The sequence below is a fragment of the Palaemon carinicauda genome, chromosome 14 (assembly GCF_036898095.1).
Source record: "Palaemon carinicauda isolate YSFRI2023 chromosome 14, ASM3689809v2, whole genome shotgun sequence".
Taxonomy (NCBI): domain Eukaryota; kingdom Metazoa; phylum Arthropoda; class Malacostraca; order Decapoda; family Palaemonidae; genus Palaemon; species Palaemon carinicauda.
Window position 1 is genome coordinate 23486811 of NC_090738.1, and position 22500 is coordinate 23509310.

Here is a 22500-nt window from a genome sequence, read left to right on the forward strand (position 1 = left end):
CAGAATAAATTCCTTGGGATAAGTAGTGCTAAAGGAGAATTGGAAAGAAAGGGATATTGTATCTAGGAATCGCATAGGTTCGTACGAGATAATTATGTAGGGGTGAATATTATACATAGATGTGTGAAGTGACTGATGTTTTGGAAGTGTAACTGCACTTAGAGGTCATCCACGTTTCAACACTTGAAGGATAAATGTGGCAGCAACTTGTGTTGTTCTCATCTTTTGGGAAACCATTTGACGATAGAAAAAAAAACACCAAAGTCAACAAAAAAACACACTCAGAAATGTATATGGGTCCATAAAAATATTTAGTTATAGGAAAGTGTTCAAGAGTAATAATCAAGTACCTTCCTGGAAATTGATGAGAAATACAATGCATCGGAAGTTAAAATGTCCTTCAACATGGAAATCAATTACTACGTCTAGTAATATATACTCTTTATGACAATATATGTTCAAACACTTTTCATGGAAGGCACTTTACTACAAAGCTTATTTGAGTTCTAGTTCACCGTCCATTTCCCCTCACTTCTAATGAAGTATGTCGTAATATTTTATACTTTAATGTTTGAACAGCTGCTGTGAGCGTCTGGTTATTACTCGGTTGCTGTAAAAGGCCATTTTTTAATGAGGCGATATAATCTAAAATGACATTCAAAACAATTTCCTCTTTGTAATTTGAAACATGGTAAAATAACAAAAACAACTATATCAAAGAACATTGTTTATTCTCTTTTTATACATAACAGTATTTACTTCTTCACTAGACATATTTGGTCAAGGTATGATACATAATAAATCAATAAATAAATAAATATAAAGTCTATTTACACCTAGATTTAATTTTTTTCAAGATTAGATATTAGGAAAGAAGATGAAATTAACATAAGAACATCTATCACAGTCTTGAGATCTTACACATTGAAGCATTTGTTGGTTAAATTCAGAAAGTTGACTTGTATTCAAAATTGTAGTTTACTGAATTCTGAAACAAGGTTTTTTTTTTTTTTTGACCGAAAAATAATTAATCGATAACAATATAAATATCGCTCACATTTTACTACCAAAAAAAAAAAAAATAAATAAAAAATAAACAATCAAAACTATCTTGTAACCGGAATGAAAAAGTGTGAATGGCCAAAAGTCAGAAAAATAATTCGCCATTCTATACAAATTTGAACATTTCAAGTCCCCTTAGTGAATTCAATCTAATAACGAGAATTTCAGGAAGAACAGACTTTTCATTGGTCACGCGATCACAGACGTGTCTCAGCCAATCACATGCGTTCATTGAAGGAAGGTCAGCTCCTCTCCTGCTTACCACCTATCTTGTGAATGACTAGGATGCTTCCGTCATCTGTCTGGTACGCGACTTTACATCGAAAAAACATGGAAAAAATGACAATCATAGACGACAGTAATATTTTTGTAGTATTTATATATAAGGATGCATTTCAATAATCGGGATTCCGTTTTAGTTTTGTCCCAGGAAAGGAAATTAACCTATATTATCAATTATACAATTTTCAATAAACTGGCGTGTGCATACATACAGTTCACACGTGATATATACATACATATATATATTTTGAAACATAATATATATATGGTAATGCGAAGATATTATGTATATACGTATATATAGTATTTACTGTATATACATATACATAGTTATAAATAATTCATATTTATACAACATTTATTATAAAACTTTCAGCAAACGTATTAACAGCATTCACGAAGAAATATAGCTCACAGAACATCTTGACGGATGGATGAATATAGCATGAATGCAATGTTCAGCCACATTTTTTATTTTTCATAAACACACTAATTTGTATTATCACCTAAGTGTCTTGCTTTTACACTGCAGTAGACAGATGTTCTGCCATAGTCAAAATACACTCCCTTCACACATTCAGTTATAAACAAAAAAATTTTGTATTGTAAAAGATGTACATGTAAAATGACTTCGTCAAGTCTTTGAGCAATGAATACATTGATGAGTTTTTCCTTATATCAATTCGTTCTTGTCCTTAATTATTTCGTCACCTTTGTTTCCGGAAGTAACGCTTTCCACTACTCATGTCCACAGAATTATACGCAACAACCATAGAATAAATCCTCCTTGCCATTATGAAAATAAATATAAAAGAGAATGAAAGTACACTGGCTCGTCTATATATATATATATATATATATATATATATATATATATATATATATATATATATATGTATATATATATGTATATATATATATATATATATATATATATATATATATATATATATATATATATATATATATATATATTATATATTTATTAAACTAACAAGATGAAAAATGCCCAAAGTAATACCACAAAAAGAACAGAAGAGTACTGTCAATCAAAAAGGGTTAGATGTACTACCCAAAATATAGCTTTATTTTTTTCTCCTGGTTCCTTGTACTTGTGCGCATCTGTACACACACACACACACACACGCATGCTCATAGTAAAATGAAAAGAGAAATATCATGGCAAATAATTTCCTGATGACATAAAATATGGGGAAAATAGATATCCGACAAATTTTCCGTCTACTTTCTTTTTACATCATCACACTTTTGTTAGTTGATGAACATTTGGCCGTTACTTGTTAAATGTACAGTCACTCGTAAAAGACCCCCTGAGTGACATACTATTTTTCGATACTAACAGTGATGGTAACTCTAACAGATTGTGAAACTACACTGTTAGAAGCGAATTATATTGCCACTCTCGTGAGGGGTCTTTTCCTTTACGAAAGACTACTGAATATGCTAACATTCACCTTTCGTGCACTTTACACAATTGAGTAATCAATTCGACAGCCTCATTTAATTGCCCCCTGCCAGGTAAGGACTATATAACCGACATTATCAAACATTTGGATGTGCCATAGCCTCTGTGCGATGTCCTTCCACAATTTTGAACTTGATCATTCCAGCGTGAGTGAACATTCAGGAGCACTTTCCCTTCATTTCCATTTTCTTTAAGTTATTATTTATCACTAAAATAACATTCACGTGCATTTTGAATTATATTTGTGTGCATCTGCTTACTACAAGTGAAAGCAGTATTTAATGTAAATAGTGTACGAACAATAGTAAATACAGTCGGATCACAATTCACAGAATCAGTTTCGATATGTCGATTTAAACGTAGCAAATAATGTAACTTTTTGCCTGTGTACAAATATAAACGACGAAATTCGGCTCAACAAAACGAACTGGTTCTATTTATCTGGGATGGCTGACATTTATCGCCTAACAAAAAACAAACATTAATTATTATTTTGTTCATAAGGAAAAACATATATAAAGAACATAAATGATTGCAACACACGAGTCAAACAAGTAGAGGACATTCGTCAACTGATGCTGTTTAAAGAGGGAATTTTTATATTTCAGTTATATTGTCATGTCATGTTGTATTATATGAGAGAGAGAGAGAGAGAGATAGAGAGAGAGAGAGAGAGAGAGAGAGAGAGAGAGAGAGAGAGAGAGAGAGAGAGAGAGAGAGAGATTATGCATGTAAGCTGAACTTTAATGTCGTTTTTATGTTTATGTATAAGAGAGGGAGATATACGAGTATTGTATTCAAAATATACACGGCTCCCTCGTTTGTTTTTGTTTGAAGAAATGAGGGAGCGAGAGAAGCACATCAGTCGAGTAACTCTGAATCCCTATCCAAAAGGATCAAAACAATTTAAATATTCATTTAGAGAGAACTATTTTTGGACTTTTAAACATTCCACGCGTTTCAATGTGGAGTAAAATATTCCCGTGGAGTAAAAAATTGAAAAAAAATACACGCATGATGTAATAAGAGTAGTTTTAAGGAGTTAGATACAATTTAGAATGAAAAAAAATTTTTTACTAGTTGATCGCGTATATTGCTGTAGTACAAATGCTATTTTTACTTTTCACAAAAGCTGTCGACATTGCTTAGTGAAAACAGGTTTAAGGTGTATGATCAATATTGAACAATAGTTACAGTTCTTTATGATAAAGGACTGTGTTAAAAATTAAAATGAAGATATATAAACTATAAAACATATATTTCGGCCTTGGAAAATATTTATATTTATACATATCCGTCTATATACGATTGTGTACGCATAAAGATTCATTTCAAATGTTTGCAATTGAGTTTATAGTATTTTGAACAAAATTCATGCTGCTTCAACTAGGAAAATCAATGGAATGTCATCATGAAAACTAGGACTTGAAGTCCTCCATATATAATCAAATTAAATAGCTGTATTTTTTATTAATGTTAAGACCTCAAAAGCATAAATTATCAAGCACCAACATTGCAGTTCCGTTTTGATCGCCACTCTGTACCGTACAAATGCGCTTCAAGCGATTTGGAAACGTTATTCGAGAGTAGGTATCAGTCCTCGATGATTAATTGGGCACCAGATGGTTATTCAAGTAGCGGTTTGGTTACCTTGGCTCCACTGTCGAATTTGTCATCGTTACCATAAAATGATGGCGATCCCGACGTAACGTACATGGCCTGTGTGTGTGTGACTAGCAATTAATGTTCGGTTGTGGTTATTTGGTTTAGACTTAAGCTTCGACTATCTATACTGCAGTCATACCTTCACCCATAAAACATAAATATATTTGCTTCCTTATGAATAGTGAATGAGTAAACCCTATCGTTTATTGATGAAACAATATCGAGTGGGATCTATTATTCTGAATTATGAATGTTAAGCAGATAAATCATTAATTCACGTATTATTTTAGTGCTTGATTTCTCATAAATCCCGGCAAATACTTGAAACTCATCAATTGCCGGTTATTTATTCGATAACAATTGCGACGCAATTCGTTCGAGTTTGAGCAATTACCCAAAATAATGGTCTGATTAGGGTCCCATTTTGATGAATTCGTTGCCGGATTATAAACAACTAAATACTGATACAGAATCATTGAATTGGTATTTTGGTTTTAATCCAACAACGAAGATTTCGGGGGCAATTATTTATTATTGTTCTATTGTTGCAATGATGCTCGGATTCAATTGTCGAGTAATGATAACGATATCTATCAAACGATGAGGGTCTTGGTGTTTATCATTGTCCTTTGGAAAAGCATTTTACTACGCCACTCTTTATATTTCGTTATTTCCACACAATAACTTTTTACTCGGGGGTAACAGTACGAGGCTACAATTCAACGTATCTATTTTCAAATTTCCTTCGGATTAAAATGATATCATTAAAAGTTTAGATTTCAGTTTCACTGAATGACACAATGTAACAATAGAAAAAACATACATACATACATAAATACATACACATACACACACACACACACACATATATATATATATATATATATATATATATATATATATATATATATATATATATATATATATATATATGTATACACGTTAATGACATTTTATCTTGTAGAAAGCTTCAGATTTATCTGAAAGTCTATTGAAAGCAGAAATTTCAACATTTTAGGCTATATTTGTTACAACCAAACTTTCGAGAGACCATATTTCCCATCGTCAGGACTAAAACATGGACATAATTTCTAGAGCCTAATATGCAGAATAGTAAGATTCAATTTAAATGCAAGAATCGTAATTACACTGAAATAAGATGAATTATGTAGTTGGTATGATTCTTGCTCATTAATTGAATTTTACTCATTAACTGATTAGTATCTAGAAATTCGTGTTCACGTTCATGTTTTAGCCCTGATAATGGAAAAAAAATGGTTTCCCGAAAGCGGTTGTAATAAATACAGTCCAAAATGTAGCTTTAAATAGTTTCTGGTAAATCTGAAGTTTTCTAGAAGCGAAAATGTCAATAATATATGTTCCTCATAATAGTTAACTACAATTTCTCTGTTAGACGGTTCAAATTTATATAATTTTCGTTAACAGTAAAAACAAACATTCAATCTGAAAAAAGAATACAATTCCTCATTTTTCTCTTAAATCATAAACCATTAAGTTATGGTGTTGGTAACCTGGACGAGATGTATTCAGTGAATCACTAATTTTTTAATAAAGTTTCTTTTTCGTATAATTATATTAGCAGCGCGGAAGACTTTTCTTTCCAGTGCAAATGTATGGCAAAATTCAATAAATCCTTACATTGCTGTGGTCTTGTTCCTGATTTCACATTCAATCTCTCCGTCTTTATATATTGGTTCTTCCACTTTTTCTGTTGTGCTTGTTTAACGTTTACCGAACTTCCATTTTTAATTCCACCACTGGGAAGTTTCAAGTACTTCGCCATTCACGATGTTTACGACACTAGATAACTTTCTTAAATGCAGTTGCTATCACTTCCTGGACCTTGAACATATTCATGTTTCTATATTCTTTTCTAAGTATGAAGTCACGACCTTTTTTTATTTTTCGGCTATTTGCAAGGTTTTCAGCTAATTTCAGTTGAGTATTTATGATATGGAATACGTCAATCAATCAATTAAAAAATGTTTGAAGCACTCCATGTAATATACTGTAGTCTTTATATACATCAACATGAGAACAGTAAAGAGCGAAATTAAAAAAAAAAAAAAAAAAAAAAAAAAAAAAAAAAAAAAAAAAAAAAAAACCACTCTTACCCAGACATCATCATCTTCGTCAGAATTGTCTACGAGAGTCCTATTGTCTATTTGTTTCAGACGGCTATAGAGTAGTCGAGCATTCTTCCTTTATATTTCCCATCACTGTACCTCCTCGGAGGAGGCAGAATGTCCCGGTCGCACTCTGTTTCACTCACCTCCGGAGGGTCGGGGTTGGGGCCTCTTGGGTTGAGGCACCCGGAGTTCTGGCCTACCACGGGGTACGATGGCGGCGCCGAAGCAGGGATCCCGATCCCCCCGCCCTTCGATGCCGCCCCCGCCGCCGACGGGGGCACCGCCGACCCCTGGACCGCTGACCCCGCCGCCGCCGCTGCTGTTGGCAGGATGGCCTCGCCCTCCGTCATCACACGCGACCTGGGAAGCAGGGAGGGGCGTGAACCTGGGAAGTCCTCACCACCCCAGGAAAGAATCAATACATCAAATCATATGTCATTCAACTTAGACTAATAAAGTTGTACAAGGTCTTCGCCTTCTGATAACAGCGAAAGAGAAAGTGTGTGTGAGAGGTTCTTACTTAAGCCTTAAACTCCAAAAATAAACAAAATCAAAGTATACTTCTCCGTTGTTATCTTTAATTTCCTTCCTTTTCAATTTGTTTTCAGCTGATCGATCTGTGAGAGGATGAATTATCTTTAACTATGTTTGATAATCATTTTTACAAACTTTATCACCAAACCCGCATAATAATTATTTTAAATTGCGTGCATCTCTTAAAAGAAAGGACGTCTTTCCCTTTTCAAAAAAAGGAAGTGTTCTTTAACTTGAATAGAATAAAAGCTTCATTTGTTATTCGTATCCATATCATATGATTCTAATGAATTCACGAGACAACTATAAAACACGATGCGGTATCAAATATACGGCAGTAAATTATGTCAACCGTTCGTAATATATAAGTGAAACATGTTGGAATTGACCTTTCAATTGCCATTTGAATTTCGTCGTGCAATACCACGGCGAATGCTGGTTTTGACATTTTGAGTTAAATTAGCCTTTACAAAGCGACAACAGGGCTTTATTAATTAATCCAGGTTTAGTTTAAGACATGAAAAACCATTCTCCAATTCGTATATTTTATACATTATATACTGTATATATATATATATATATATATATATATATATATATATATATATATATATATATATATATATATATAGTTATAAAATTAGATAAATCTTTCTCATCAAAATGAATATATTATGTTTGTTTCTTAGGTCAACGAAGTCTAATTGCGCATTTGTTCCCCATATGGCCTTAGTTCATATTTGATAAATCTCTAAACGATTTATTATATAAATATACCAAATCTATTTGTTAACTAGGTCTTTTATGCGGAACACGTATCGACCTATTGATACAATTTCCATTACATTATCTGCTTTGCTGGAATGACATGATACAAGCAACTGGTTTCTGTTCTGCCAGGCATATATATACACCAATTGATTATTCAATGTATTACTGTAAATAGATTAACAGGTGATGTAAATTTTCCGTGTATAAGCATATTCGAGTTTTAAAAGTTAAGTATATACGCGTTTTAAAAATCAAGTATGAAAAAATCACTATAAGATAGATACCGCAACATCGTTTAAAACAACTTTTTATTCTTCTGACTAAGGATGATAACAGCGAGTTTTGCATGTTGAAAACCGCAACAATAATAATCGAAAGATACGACGCTCATCCTCAAACTTGGAGACCTCAGCCGAAAACAAAAGAAGGGAGCGAAAGCAAAACAATGAAGCATGCAAGCTGAAGCGAAAAGCGTAAGTTTCAACAACAAAAACAAAAAGCTCTGTACGTCTCTTTATTAGAGCTGAAATTTAGAAGATTAAGACCAAAAACTTAAAGCACTTTTATTTACTCATATTCAAGAACATGATGGAAACATACAATCAGTTTATTTTAATCAGCCAAAAATAACACAACATTACTTTTTATATTTTATAACAACAAAATGGATACCAGAGACATACCTATAAAATCTAGAGGAACCCTACGTCTAGGAGGCAAATTTAAACTTTTAAGTTTACTCTCGGATCTTTGACTGATTTATGTGTTAACTTAAAATTCGGCGAATTAGGTAATCACATGTAAACTACTTTTTCTTATACTTAATTAAAGCTTATGTACTAGTGTGTGGTGTATGCTTATATATGTGAATATAAATTAATTTGATATTGAATAATTATAATTATAACTCGGACCTTGGTAAGACTGGAATTATAACACTTAACATAAATAGTAGTTGTAGTAGTACTTATACAGTACTCGCATACATAAAATCAAAAGCTAAAACAGTAGGAAGGACTGATGGAGATACATATATTATATACATAAACATAGGGGTGTATATATATATATATATATATATATATATATATATATATATATATATTTATCTGTATTGATAAATATATATACATATATATATATATATATATATATATATATATATATATATTTATCTGTGTATTAATATATATATATGTATATATATATATAAACAATATATACACTTATTTAGATAAACGTTACTTTTACTGTGGACACATTCTTACATATGTGTAAATGAGAAAAGTAAAATCTGAACACACATTAACGTATCTACTGCTCAGCCAGGCCATGCTATTGACCAAACTATATGTTTATTTACTGTTTCAAACAAAGTACAGCTGTATTTAAAATAAACGTGATTTTTATGATAAAACTGATATTTCACTTAACTGTATCTAATAACAATATATGTAATATTCACTAGTTTTATATTATAAAATAAAAGTCAATATACGTCTTTTCCATTGTTTACGTTTATAAGATCATCAAGACTACTCTCTACTGCTTTCCAAATCAGCTGGACAAGGCAAACTAATGAAGGGTTTTTCCTCTTGCTAAAAGAAATTATTACTTGAACTATCATTTTTATTTGGCCATATGAAATAAAAGTTTACCTTACTATAATTTGGTCGCAAAAAGGGAACTGGTATGATGCATCAAATACATGATAAAACAATTTTTTATGGCTGAGAATTTAGGTGCTGTCACAATGTGTGAGATCGCAAGTTACACAAGTATATACAGTATAACTGTAATATACATTATTAATTTTAAGCCTAAAAAAGACTATTTCAAAGAAAAAAATAATCTAAATGTGAATATAAAACTTATCTGTCCTAGGAAACCCGCAATATAATTCCGAGATAGTGATATAGATTTTCACATATCTATAAATCCATGATGTACTGAGGGAGCGATAAGTTAACTGCTGGTCTAGTGTAGAGTAAATATTTTATTCATGTATTTCATTTGTGTATTTAAGAAGTGTATAGCCAGCACGTAAGGCGATCTCCTCTCATGTAGGTATAAGTAATTGTATGTAAATTGCGTAAGACTTTCGTTGTTCATTTCGTTGTATTTTTCATTCAAGTCAGTATGTGTAAATTTACGTTACTTTCAAGAATTGACTTTATATTTCACATATTTTTTTAAGAAGTCTTACGTAATCTGTTTAAGAGTGCTGTATGAACAATATGAGGTACGAACAAGGGCTGGTGTTATATAAATATTTGTAGCTGGACCTGTGAGATTTGTGCGAAAACGTGTAGTATATTTGTATTGCCATCTGGTTAAAACTTCGTGTGGGCTAAAAACGCGTAAGTTTATCAGTTACTTTTATGTAATTTCTATAAGAGTTTAATCATTAGAGTGTTAAAGGTTAACTATTTTCATTAATTATCAAGATTACATATTTGTGTAAAATTTAATTTCCAGTGAAACAAGTGATTATATAATTTTCAGAGTGTAATATTCTCTTGTCTTAGTCTAAGGTTTTTTTCAGTTTTAATATTTCGAGTCAAGTGATTATTTAATTTTCAGTGTAATATTTTCTTGTCTCGGTCAAAATTTTGTTCAGATTTAATATTTCGAGTGATTTATTTTTGGTGTAAATTATTTCAAATTGTTGTAAATTTTTATAGAATATATTTATTTTTGTAAAGAGTGTATTATTTCAATCACCAGTGTTTCTTACAGAACTCTCTCGTATCTCTGTTTAAGAATCGTTGTAAGAGGTTGTTTTAAATAGTTCTTAATAATAATTACCCAGTTTGTTTTGAGTGTAAGTAAGAGACCTTTGGATATTCAGTGTGTGTATATATTGCCGTCTGTGAGTTATATAATTTTCTAGAGCTCGGGTATTATCCAAGAGTAACAGATTTATGTAAAAACAAACAATATATATATATATATGAATATATATGAATATATATATATATATATATATATATATATATATATATATATATATATATATATATAAAGTTATTCGAAATGGCATAAAAAATAATTCCGAATAGCTGGGAAATAACACTAGCTTGGAAAATGAGTTCGAAGTAAATATGTCTTAGGAAGCTAATTAGAAAATTATATTATATAGCTAAACACGATAATGATTTACACTGTTGAAGAATAAGAGATGGCGATAAGGATAACAGATATTATACTTTTTTATGCTAAATATAATAATAGTAATGTATCGTAAATCTTCCTATTACACACAACAATTGCTATACAAAAAAAAAAAAAAAAGGAAAAAAAAAAACGAATTTTAAAAACGTGGATTAAGTTTCATTACTTTATTATCTGAGACATAAACGCCGCAATAAAGTTATAATAAATGGTGATAAGAACTATAAAATTAAATGAGCGCTGCAATCGTTTTAATTTCCAGGCCATGAAAAGCTGACAATTTTGTAGTTCTCTTATCATTTCGTTTTCTTAAATATTTTTTTTATCGTCTTTTTCGGCATACTAATTATCGTCTAAAATTTCTTTAGCTTTTTAAAGCGATATGCATTTCACGGAGAAGACGACATTAAAAAGTGAGTTAGTCCGAGAAAACAATTTCAATACCTAACGATTGGACCAGATGGCCTTGAAAGTGTTGTGACCTGATGTTGCTCTATTTCTCGATGCAAACAAGTTTTTTTTTTTTTATTTATTTATCTACGGATCACTATGTTCCTGGTTTGATGTTTTATAAATACATATTTTCTAAGCAACAACCATAATTTATATTTATCTTTCAAGACAGGCTAGTATTTTATGCTAAAGGATATGAGTTGAGATATCCGATATCAGGTTGTGTGTGTTTGTATATGTGTGTATATATATATATATATATATATATATATATATATATATATATATATAATATATATATATATATATATATATATATATATATATATATATATAAACAGTGAAATGGAGATAAATCAGACTTAGAATATCTCTATTTTACTGTTTGTATATATATATATATATATATATATATATATGTATGTATATATATATATATATAAACAGTAAAATGGAGATAAATCAGACTTAGAAGAATAATTTGGAAATGCAGTGGAAGTTATTCATTACCATATAATATGCGTAGCAAATTCAATGGGGAATAAATCTGAAATTAACCTACTCCAGATTACGAACTCCATGTAATACACTTGATGTTTCGTCTTGTTTATAATATTGCCTTTAAACTAAAGATTGACCGAATCACTTCAATATATCACACCCCATTCTTCTACCTCGCCCATATCATGATCTCGTATTCATTACTTCTCAAAATATCTTTACTTTCATGTATCTTTTCTTATCCAAAAAGTGAAAAACAGTTAATATAATACTTCTACCTAAAGCCACTTAAACATAAAATTCGACGCTAACAATAAGCCAATACTAATAATACGATGAAACCACTATCTAATGCGCAGTAATGAAGAAACCTGACACCACCGTTGGTGCAGATCATAGTAAAAATAACAAATAATCACACACAACTGACAATGAAAGCAATGTGGTTTTATTGAACCATTATTATTGCCCTGATAGCCACTTTAAAACTAATGTTAATAACAGCCGTTGTCAGAAAGTGCGAAATAAAACAACATAACCCTTCATGTTCTTTCTTGAGGTTAAGAAATAGTAAGAAATAGGACAATGGTTGACATGTCAATTTATGTTTAGGGTGTGGCCAGTTTTCGTCAACACGCTGATTAATGAGATTTGGTGCTAGTGTGAGATTTTCGTCTCATCGCTCTCAACAAACCAACCTAGTATGGGGGCCCTGACAAGTATAGCTTTGCTGGTCATGGCTATAAGCAAACCCTTTCACTACGTTGAGGTGTATCCCCACTCAGAAAGGGATATATATATATATATATATATATATATATATATATATATATATATATATATATATATATATATATATACATACACACACATACAAACTTATACACACGCCTAAACATTTGTGTATCAGATTATTTTATTTAAATAATTTACCATCATTCCTCTTGTTCTCAACATGTAGTATCCTCTTTCCTCGAGGAGATAGTTCCCAGGAAGTCAGAGTTGATGGAAAAATGAACATAGTTTTAATGATGAAATTTACAAAACAGGCAAAGTTTAAATTCAGTTAAGCAAAATTCTTCACTAAAAGATTTTACTCTTCGACCTTCTTGCTTTCACTTAAGAAAAAAACAACCTTTGCATAAAGGTTTCTTTCAGCTCTCTCTTTCTTTCATACTGTTCCAGCCATTCTTTTCCATGTGGATCAACTTCAACCGAGGACACAATACCAGCGCCTTCCTATTATCTTCTCCAATTTCAGCGGTGCCACTTTCTAAAACATATTTCCACCGGTGTTCACAATTTCTATTCAAATGGCATGAAGTTACTTCCCACCCCGTTCTATTCTTGTATCATTCGCACTCGCCAGGTATAATGACGGTCTCCTCGGCAAGCTTTTGATGGCACTCGTTTGAATAAAATAAAGAATGGGAATGAAAGAAAGAAGATAAAAGACCGCTTCGACCGCAACTGAAGCGACCGTGTTTGTGGCGAATATTCTCATGAAAAGAGCTGTTTACTCTTAATATAATTTGGAAGGATCAGATATTTTGGAGTACACAAACAGAAAAATAAGACTTTCAAAAAGTTAAAATATCGCAGTAAACAAAAGTAATATAAAAGTAGCAATTGTTGCGAGACCATTTTAATAACCTCTGCATTTAGATGATTATAAATTTTTCCAAGAGAACTACGTCATTTACAGGGTCAGATTACTGAGAGAGACTGTCATTCATTTAACGTACACAATACACACACACACATATATATAAATATATATATATATATATATATATATATATATAAATTTTATATATATATATATAAATATCTCCTAATTCCTGTATGTAGATATGTGTTGTACGTCAAGGTAAATGAACTCTATAATCATGAGAACTCTACAAAAACCTATAACTTGGCATGTTGTTGTAGCAAGATTGCATTTTGATAGCGAGGGGTGTTTAGTTGCCTCTGGGCGCTAGAATAGACAAGGCTCTCACCTGAGAGTGTACCTGTGTATGGTGTACTTAAGAACCTTTTGTAGAATAAAGTGAAGAAAACCCATGTTCCGATGTCTCATTATCCGTTAACATGGGACATATTGGTGTCAGGTGTGAAAATACGTCTGTTTGTGTATGCTGTGAGTGAAGTTGTTCTTTGAGCCTGTGAAATAAAAGTTAAAGATGCCTAAATATACAAGGACTAACATAGCAGATGCTGCTGCTGCAGGAGATGAGAACAAAGTAGCAGTAGGATATAGCGTTCCTGATGAAGAATATAGACAATTAATTAGAAAGCAAGAATTGGAAAATAAGTTAGATAACTTAGACAACTTAATAAACAGATTTTTTGGTTGAACGAGAAGAGGAGCGGCACGCAACCACAGCATATCTGACGTACATGGACGAAGTCCAAACGCACACAAATGAAAGTACACATGCACAGCTGAGTGAAGATACGTAAATCGTAGTTCGAAAGTTGCCAGAACTCTAGGCAAGTGTTAGGCCTTTTGATGATCAATGGCCTAACGAAGGGCTTCAATCGATTGAAGTGTTTTTGAGAGACTTTGAAGTAGCCACATATGGATGGTCGGAAAGAGAAAAAGCTATTCAAGTAATTAGATTGCTGAAAGATGCTCCTTCAATGGAGGTAATGTGTTGGCCACAAGACAGTTTAAGAAGTTATACTGAAATAAAACTACGTTTATTGAGAAATATGCTATAAGAAAATTACAAAACCAAAATTCGCGAAGGTGAATCCGTTCTTAGTTTTGCAACTCGCATTTTTCACAATTGCGATTCTTTGCTACCCGGAGTGCCAATCTCCCAGAAGGTGATAAAAAAGCAATTGCCAGTAAACATATTCGCAGATTAGTAAACCCGTATTTATGTGGTTATTTGTTCGATGACAATCGCTCGTTAGCAAACGTAGTGAGCACGATACAAAACATTTTAGACAGTTTGCCAGAAGAAAAAATGACTGTGAATAACTGGCCCGATTCCGAGAAGTTGGCAGCCATGAGAGGCACTCATCAACCTCCAAAGCAGGTTGGGGAAATGCAGTCAGCAGGTTAGAAGTCTTCAAATACTGGCAGTGTGGGGGAGAGGGGCACTGACAAGTGGAGTGCCCCACCTAAAGATCCCCCCGCTGTTACACTTGTCAGGCCTACGGTTATCTATCTCGAGAGTGCCCAGCAAAGAACTCGAGAGTGCCCAGCAAAAAATGCTGAGGGCGGGCGGGCTGTGGCACACGCACACCTCCCCCCCCGCCCAACATCCAAGGAAAAGGAAACAGAGGAAGGGGGAGACGAGGGAGTTCGATGCCCCCCCCCCCCCCCCCCCCGCATGACATCTGAAGCAGTAGCTAAGGCAGCGCTCCCATTGACGACGGAGTTAGAGCAGGCACTAGCACCTCCATCGGTACCCCCGACCTTCCCCCTGCAGCACAAGGGAGCAGTGGCTGCATTGCAGCTGAGGTCATTGGCTCGTGCCCCATATCTCATAATGGCCGGCTAGGAATGTCAGCAGTAAGGATTGACCTGCCAGATAAATCCATTCGAGCACTGATCGACACAGGAGCCAGTGTTTCACTGATTGAAAAAAGATTCTCCTCAAACCTACTACAGTCAGCGGCATCCATCGTCCTCGTCCTCGACATACCAGGAGGAAATAAACTACGCATAAACCATACAACGGTCGTCAACTTTAAGGTGGGATCTTTGAAGTTTACACATGATTTTTTTTGTCTTGCTCACCTTGGGAATTCCAGGAATCGAGGCTATCTCAGGAACAGATTTCATTTCATGTAATCAAATATACATTTTTTGGGGAAAAGATACAATAACAGTAAAAGAAGTAGGGTACATTTTGCCGATAGAAAGTCATGAGAGAGTAAGTGCTTGTGCGGGCTCGAGAGACATTTAAGTAAGGTAACAGCTGTACCTGAGAGAGGAGAAGTGTTGTCTCCCCAGACACTACGAGCATATCAGTGACCCGGTGTCGCCCTCTTGCGAAGGAACCAAGGTCGTTGTTAAACTCCCATGACATTTTGGCCCATATGATTTTAGAGGGCTTATCGGAAATAAAAGAGAACAGAGCTGATATAACGATAGTTAATTTGTCAAATAAATATATAAGTAGTAGGTTAGCTAAGGCACCAGGCATCCGTTAAGATACTCCCGATAGAGAGTTATCGAGTCCTTTGACTGGCCAGACAGTACTACAATGGATCCCTCTCTATAGTTATGGCTCATTTCATCTTTGCCGACACATACACAAAATAGTCTGGCCTATTCTTTACAGATTCTGCTCTTTCCTCATACACTTGACAACACTGAAATTACCAAACAATTCTTCTTCTCTCTGGAGGTTAACTACTGCGCTGTAATTATTCAGTTGCAACTCTTCTAGGAAAAGGACACTTCAAAATCAAACCATTGTTCTCTAAAATTGGCTAAGTGCCACAGCCTCTGTACTATGGTCTTTCACTGTCTTGGGTTAGAGTTCTCTGACTTAAAGGTACATTCGGGCACACTGCTCTATCTTATTTCTCCTCCTCTTGTTATTTTGAAGTTTTTATAGTTAATATATGAAAGATTTATTTTAATATTTTTGTTCCTTATTTCCTTTCCTCACTGTGCTATTTTCCCTGTTGGAGCCCTTGGGCTTATAGAATCCTGCTTTACCAACTAGGGTTGTAGCTTAGCAAATAATATATATATATATATATATATATATATATATGTGTGTGTGTGTGTGTGTGTATATAAAGAGTTGGAAGACCCAGGCCTACATGGCTGAGGACTATGGATGGAGAAGTATTGATTTAAAAGCTCAAGACATAGACGACTGGCGAAGTCTAACCGAGGCCATTTGCGTTATTGGACGGGGCAGGAGGTGATAATAATGATATGGATATATGTGTGTGTGTATATATATATATATATATATATATATATATATATATATATATATATATATATATATATATATATATAACTTCAAGGAATGGAATTAGCCATTAAATAGTATACTACACATCCTTTCCTTTTCGGTTACACAAATTACTTGGGGAAGTTGTTCTCCTAAATGCCACGAAACTAATGTCTTAACAAATAACTTTCAAAATAAACTTTTTGAAACTGTTGTTCTAAAAACAAAGTCAAAGAAACTGAACATCCATAAAGATTTCCTTGAAAGGTTTTCCACCTCGAAAGCAAAACGTCAAAGGTCGCAATCTTTACCGAAAGGAACAACAAAACAACTAGAACAATGTCAAGCCGGTATTGGACAACGTTACCGTCAAAGTAAAACAGCATTTGCGTCAACGACTGCCAAAAACTTCCTTCGAGAAATTTCTGAAAATCCGCAAAACTCAGCTTCACAAATAATAACGTGTTATGTCGAAAGTTCAAGTTTCTAGTGAAAAGTTACGATGGAAACAGGCCAGGGACACGCGAGGACCCTGCACCTCTGGAAAATTGTTACAAAAAAAAAAAAAAAAAAAAAAAAAAAAAAAAAAAGAATAAATTTTGCGTTTTGACAGAAATGTAAAGTTCCAGATTCTATGCGGATCATGTCTCCACACGTCTGTGTCTGCTGGAAACGTGTGTAAGTTCTCTGTGTCATTCTTTCACTACGCCTGAGCACACACAACCTCTGCTGCACACACTTCTGCATATGTATAGATCGTCCATCTCCCCCAATGTGAAGAGGGTGATGTGTTGCGACGCCTTTGGGTGAAATCTCCAGGTGATAAGGCACGTACTGCCATCCTGGCGTTTCCTGGTAGACTTCCTCATTTTTCTTCTGGTCTGGAATGATCAATAGCCTTTCTATGTTTATATATAATATATAAAATGTGTATTGGGAGACTCGAAATTATTCTTTTTTTTTCAATTTAATTGGCCCTCAAAGTCAAATTCTTATTTAAAATATTGATTAACGTCGGGGACTGATTTTAATTAGTTTTCAAACATAGGAAATAGTGTAGCGTAATCGTCATATGATTAAAGGAAAATAGAATTTTCTTCCTCTGTTCCAATGCTTTCCAAACCGGCATGCAGTTACTCGTACTTCTGTCAAAAGGATCTAGATTCTAGACTGAGAAGGAATTTCAAAATTTTTATGGGAATCCAAATACATAAGCGATCAAGCTTCAGAAAACAGTTATTGTTTTTCAATTATATGCATCAATCGTTGAAATTCTAAGGGTAATTTTTCTATAGAAAATTCTCTTTATCGGAGCACACCAGGCTATCTTTTCTTCAATTCCATAAAATGTACGTATTCATTTTCTAGCACCGGGTTACTTTCCTTATTGAAGCTCTTGGGCTTATACAGTACCATCATGTACACTAACTTTTAATCATAATAATGATGATCAAACAAAAAAGACTAGTCACACCAGTCGAATGCTTACTCATAATTACCTTCAGAGCAAAGGATTTATTAAATGGTAAAAGTATTAAATAGCGACTGTCATTAGCATGAGCACAATTGAGACATACATACATAAATTATTAGGAATATCGGCTTTAAAAGATGGAATATGGAATGGATATTGAATAACGAAAGAGAGAGAGAGAGAGAGAGAGAGAGAGAGAGAGAGAGAGAGAGAGAGAGAGAGAGAGAGAGAGAGAGAGAGAGAGAGATTTTCCATCTTCCCCTCTCGTCCGTCAGAGGATGAGTGAGTGGGTCCAACATATCCGATGTGAAGTGTCTCTCTCCACACGGGTCTTTGAGGGGAATCACCTCCCTCAAGGAGGCTGCATACTCGATGATACTCGGGATTTGAGGTTCCATATTAAAATCGGGATATTTTTAGTTTTCCAATCCCACCCAAAATTCAAAAGTTTTCATTTCTAAGAATGTTATATATGCTGCATTTTATTTACTTGAAAACCCAAATGACAGATTAATTTGAAAGTGATTATTATTATTATCATTATTATTATTATTATTACTAGAAGCTAGGGTACAACCTTAATTGGAAAAGCAAGATGCTATAAACGTAAAGGCTCCAACAGGGAAAAATAGCCCTAGTACGGAAAGGAAATAAGGAAATGAATACATTACTTGAGAAGTAATACAATCAAAATAAAATGTTTTAAGAAGAACAGTTACAACATTAAATTAGATCTCTCATATATAAACTATAAAAACTTGAAAAAGAGGAAGATAAATAAGAAGGAAGAGCGTACCCGAGTTTACCCTCAAGCAAGCGAACTCTAATCCAAGAGAGTTTAAGGCCATGGTACAAAGGCTATGGCAATATCTAAGACTAGAGAACAATGGTTTGATTTTGGAGTGTCTTTCTCCTAAAAGAGCTACTTACCATAGCTAAAGTGTCTCTTCTACTCTTACCAAGAGGAAAGTAACCACTGAACAATTACAGTGCAGTAGATAACCCATTGAATGAAGAATTATTTGGTAATCTTAGTGTTGTTAGGTGTATAAGGACAGATGAGAATATGGAAAGAATATGACAGACTATTCCGTTTATGCGTAGGCAAAGACAGAATGAGCCTTAACCAGAGAGAAGGATCCAATGTAGTACTGTCTGTCCAGTCAAAGGACGAATAACTCTCTAGTGTTAATATACTTATTTTTCTTGGGGGATGTCAATTTGTGAGGTAGGTCGAAGCACAATTATCGTTTGTGTCTTCAAATAATTTATTAAATGAAATAATAAAGTGTGCTTTTGCATCCTTAAGAATATTGGTATATTTCTAAACTGTCCACTTTAAGGATCAAATGAAAGCAAGATTCGGCGAAACACGATAAACTGCAATAATAAAATGAAAGTTCACGAGAGAAGAAAACTTTTCATCTCGTACATTCATGAAATCTTTTCATACCAGAATACCTGCAACATAGTGAGAGTTGTGAATCGCATACACTAGCGTCGGAGTTATTGAGAGAGAGAGAGAGAGAGAGAGAGAGAGAGAGAGAGAGAGAGAGAGAGAGAGAGAGATTCAGTTCAACCCTTTTCGGGATCCATTCTGAGTCTCGGTCGAGCAGAATGCAGAGAGGCATTATTTCTCGTGAATCCTTCCTCAAGACTTTCGGTCCCTTTACCATCTCCAGAATGGTACGATAACTTCTTCACTCGAAGAATTTAACATTACACAAATAGCGCAAGAGACACCATCACACGAGGCTCTCGTGCGAGTTGGCATTCACTGAACAGTATGATAAACACACCAACAATGTGATTCTTCTCTATTTAGCTTTTATTATTTTGAAATAAAATGCGACCATTTTCTTTTGCTCCTCCCCTGGCTAAATATTTTTACCAGCATCAAAAGAATCCACTCAAATTCCTTGCAAAATAACAACCTGCATTCATGCAACGTTTTGTCAACACAGACCTGTCATTTAATGACATTCTTTGAAGTCGACTATGTCTATTTCTGCACCCACAAAGATTTTTCTTCTATTTTTGGTCAGTATGGAAAGCTAAGAGGTCGACGTAAATTTTCCAAAATCACAAAAGATAGGGCAAATAACAGAAGCTTAATCTAATTAAAAGATTGTTGCATGGATATGCTATCGCTTACATGCATCTAATTCGCCTAGCATTTATAAGCAGAGAATAGTCAGTAAGTATTTACTTTCTGAATTTTAAAATTAAGTAAGCTTTGATTTCTGGTACCAATAAGTACAATTTCGACGTCGTGAGTACAAAATTCACTTACAAATTATTATTATTATTATACTAAGTTTAACAGTAAACTCACATTACAAATTACAGGATTCCCTGTTTTACCATAACCCAAGTTTTTTCACTACTGTGAACTTAATTTTTGACAAGGCACTGGAAAGTTAAAAGGTTTATCGATCTTGGTTCAGCTTCTATTTAAATACATATTGAGTCTTCCGACAAGATAAGAAAATTATTTGCTGATCTAGAGTTCTTTTTTGAGATTCCAGGATATAACTGCTACTTAGCTAGATTGAGATACTACCGCTAGAGAGTTAGGGGGTCCTTTGACTGGCCAGACAGTACCATATTGGATCCTTCTCTCTGGTTACGGTTCTTTCCCTTTGCCTACACAGACATCGAATAGTCTGGCCTATTCTTTACAGATTCTCCTCTGTCCTCATACACCTGACAACACTGAGATTACTAAACAATTCTTCTTCACCCCAGGGGTTAACTACGGCAATGTAATTGTTCAGTGGCTACTTTCCTCTTGGTAAGGGTAGAAGAGACTCTTTAGCTATGGTAAGCAGCTCTTCTAGGAGAAGGACACTCCAAAATCAAACCATTGTTCTCTAGTCTTGGGTAGTGCTATAGCCTCTGTACCATGGCCTTCCACTGTCTTGGGTTAGAGTTCTCTTGCTTGAGGGTACACTCAGGCACACTGTTGTATCTAGTTTCTCTTTCTCTTGTTTTGTTGAAGTTTTTATTGTTTATATAGGAAATATTTATTTAAATGTTGTTACTATTCTTAAAATATTTTATTTTTCCATGTTTCCTTTCCTCACTGAGCTATTTTCCCTGTTGGGGCCCCTGGGCATATAGCATCCTGCTTTTCCAACTAGGGTTGTAGCTTAGCATTTAATAATAATAATAATAATAATAATAAAAACAGCTAAGTCATATGTTTGTGTAACAGCCCAATATTCAAGAATATCTCATTTCAGGGTCGAAAAGCGAGTATTCGAGTTATGGAAAATGATGCTTATATGTTTATGTAACAGCCCAATTTTCAAGAATATCTCATTTCAGGGTCGAAAAGCGAGTATTCGAGTTATGGAAAATGAAGCTCATATGTTTATGTAACAGCCCAATATTCAAGAATATCTCATTTCAGGGTCGAAAAGCGAGTATTCAAGTTATTATGGAAAATGATGCTCATATGTTAATGTAACAGCCCAATATTCAAGAATATCTCATTTCAGGGTCGAAAAGCGAGTATTCAAGTTATTATGGAAAATGATGCTAAATAACAGAAACATTGAGGAGTTGGGATCTTTGAGTGGGAAATCTACGAAAAAAAATTTAGGGATTGTGATCGACACGTCCAGAACCTCAAGTGAAAATCAATTTTCTTTTCTGAATTGGGGTGAAGATAGTTACGGGAAGTGAAAAAACCAATGGATAATTATTTTATGGTAAATGCTAAATCACTATATTTTCATAATCGAAGCTTCTGAAAAATTACTTTCCGAAAATAAAATACGATGCTGGCGATGTTGAAACCAAAAACATCAGTTGTATAGAGGATATGAATTTTCATGATTTTATTACTTAGTAAGAATTCCATATGTATGGCAATAATACGTTAAAATGCCAAAAATATTAATATATTACAAAATGTTCTCGGGACCATTATTTAAAGAGCTTTTGTATCTCCATAAATCCTTTCCCAGCGCGCATTCATATGCAAAGAAATCCTCTAAATGTCGAAAACGT

At 33.7% G+C, this 22500-nt stretch overlaps 1 protein-coding gene across 1 annotated transcript in view; it reads right to left on the minus strand.

The window, feature by feature from the left end:
- Window positions 1-744: 744 nt before the first annotated feature.
- The window catches only part of LOC137652706 (cell adhesion molecule Dscam2-like), a 466536-nt gene continuing 444780 nt past the window's right edge, over window positions 745-22500 (minus strand). The window contains exons 28-29 of the mRNA XM_068386108.1: window positions 6631-7005; window positions 745-1375 (exon numbers count right to left, since the gene is read on the minus strand). Coding sequence (XP_068242209.1) covers window positions 6687-7005 — 319 coding nt within the window. The 3' untranslated portion in view covers window positions 745-1375; window positions 6631-6686. The remainder of the gene's footprint in view (window positions 1376-6630; window positions 7006-22500) is intronic.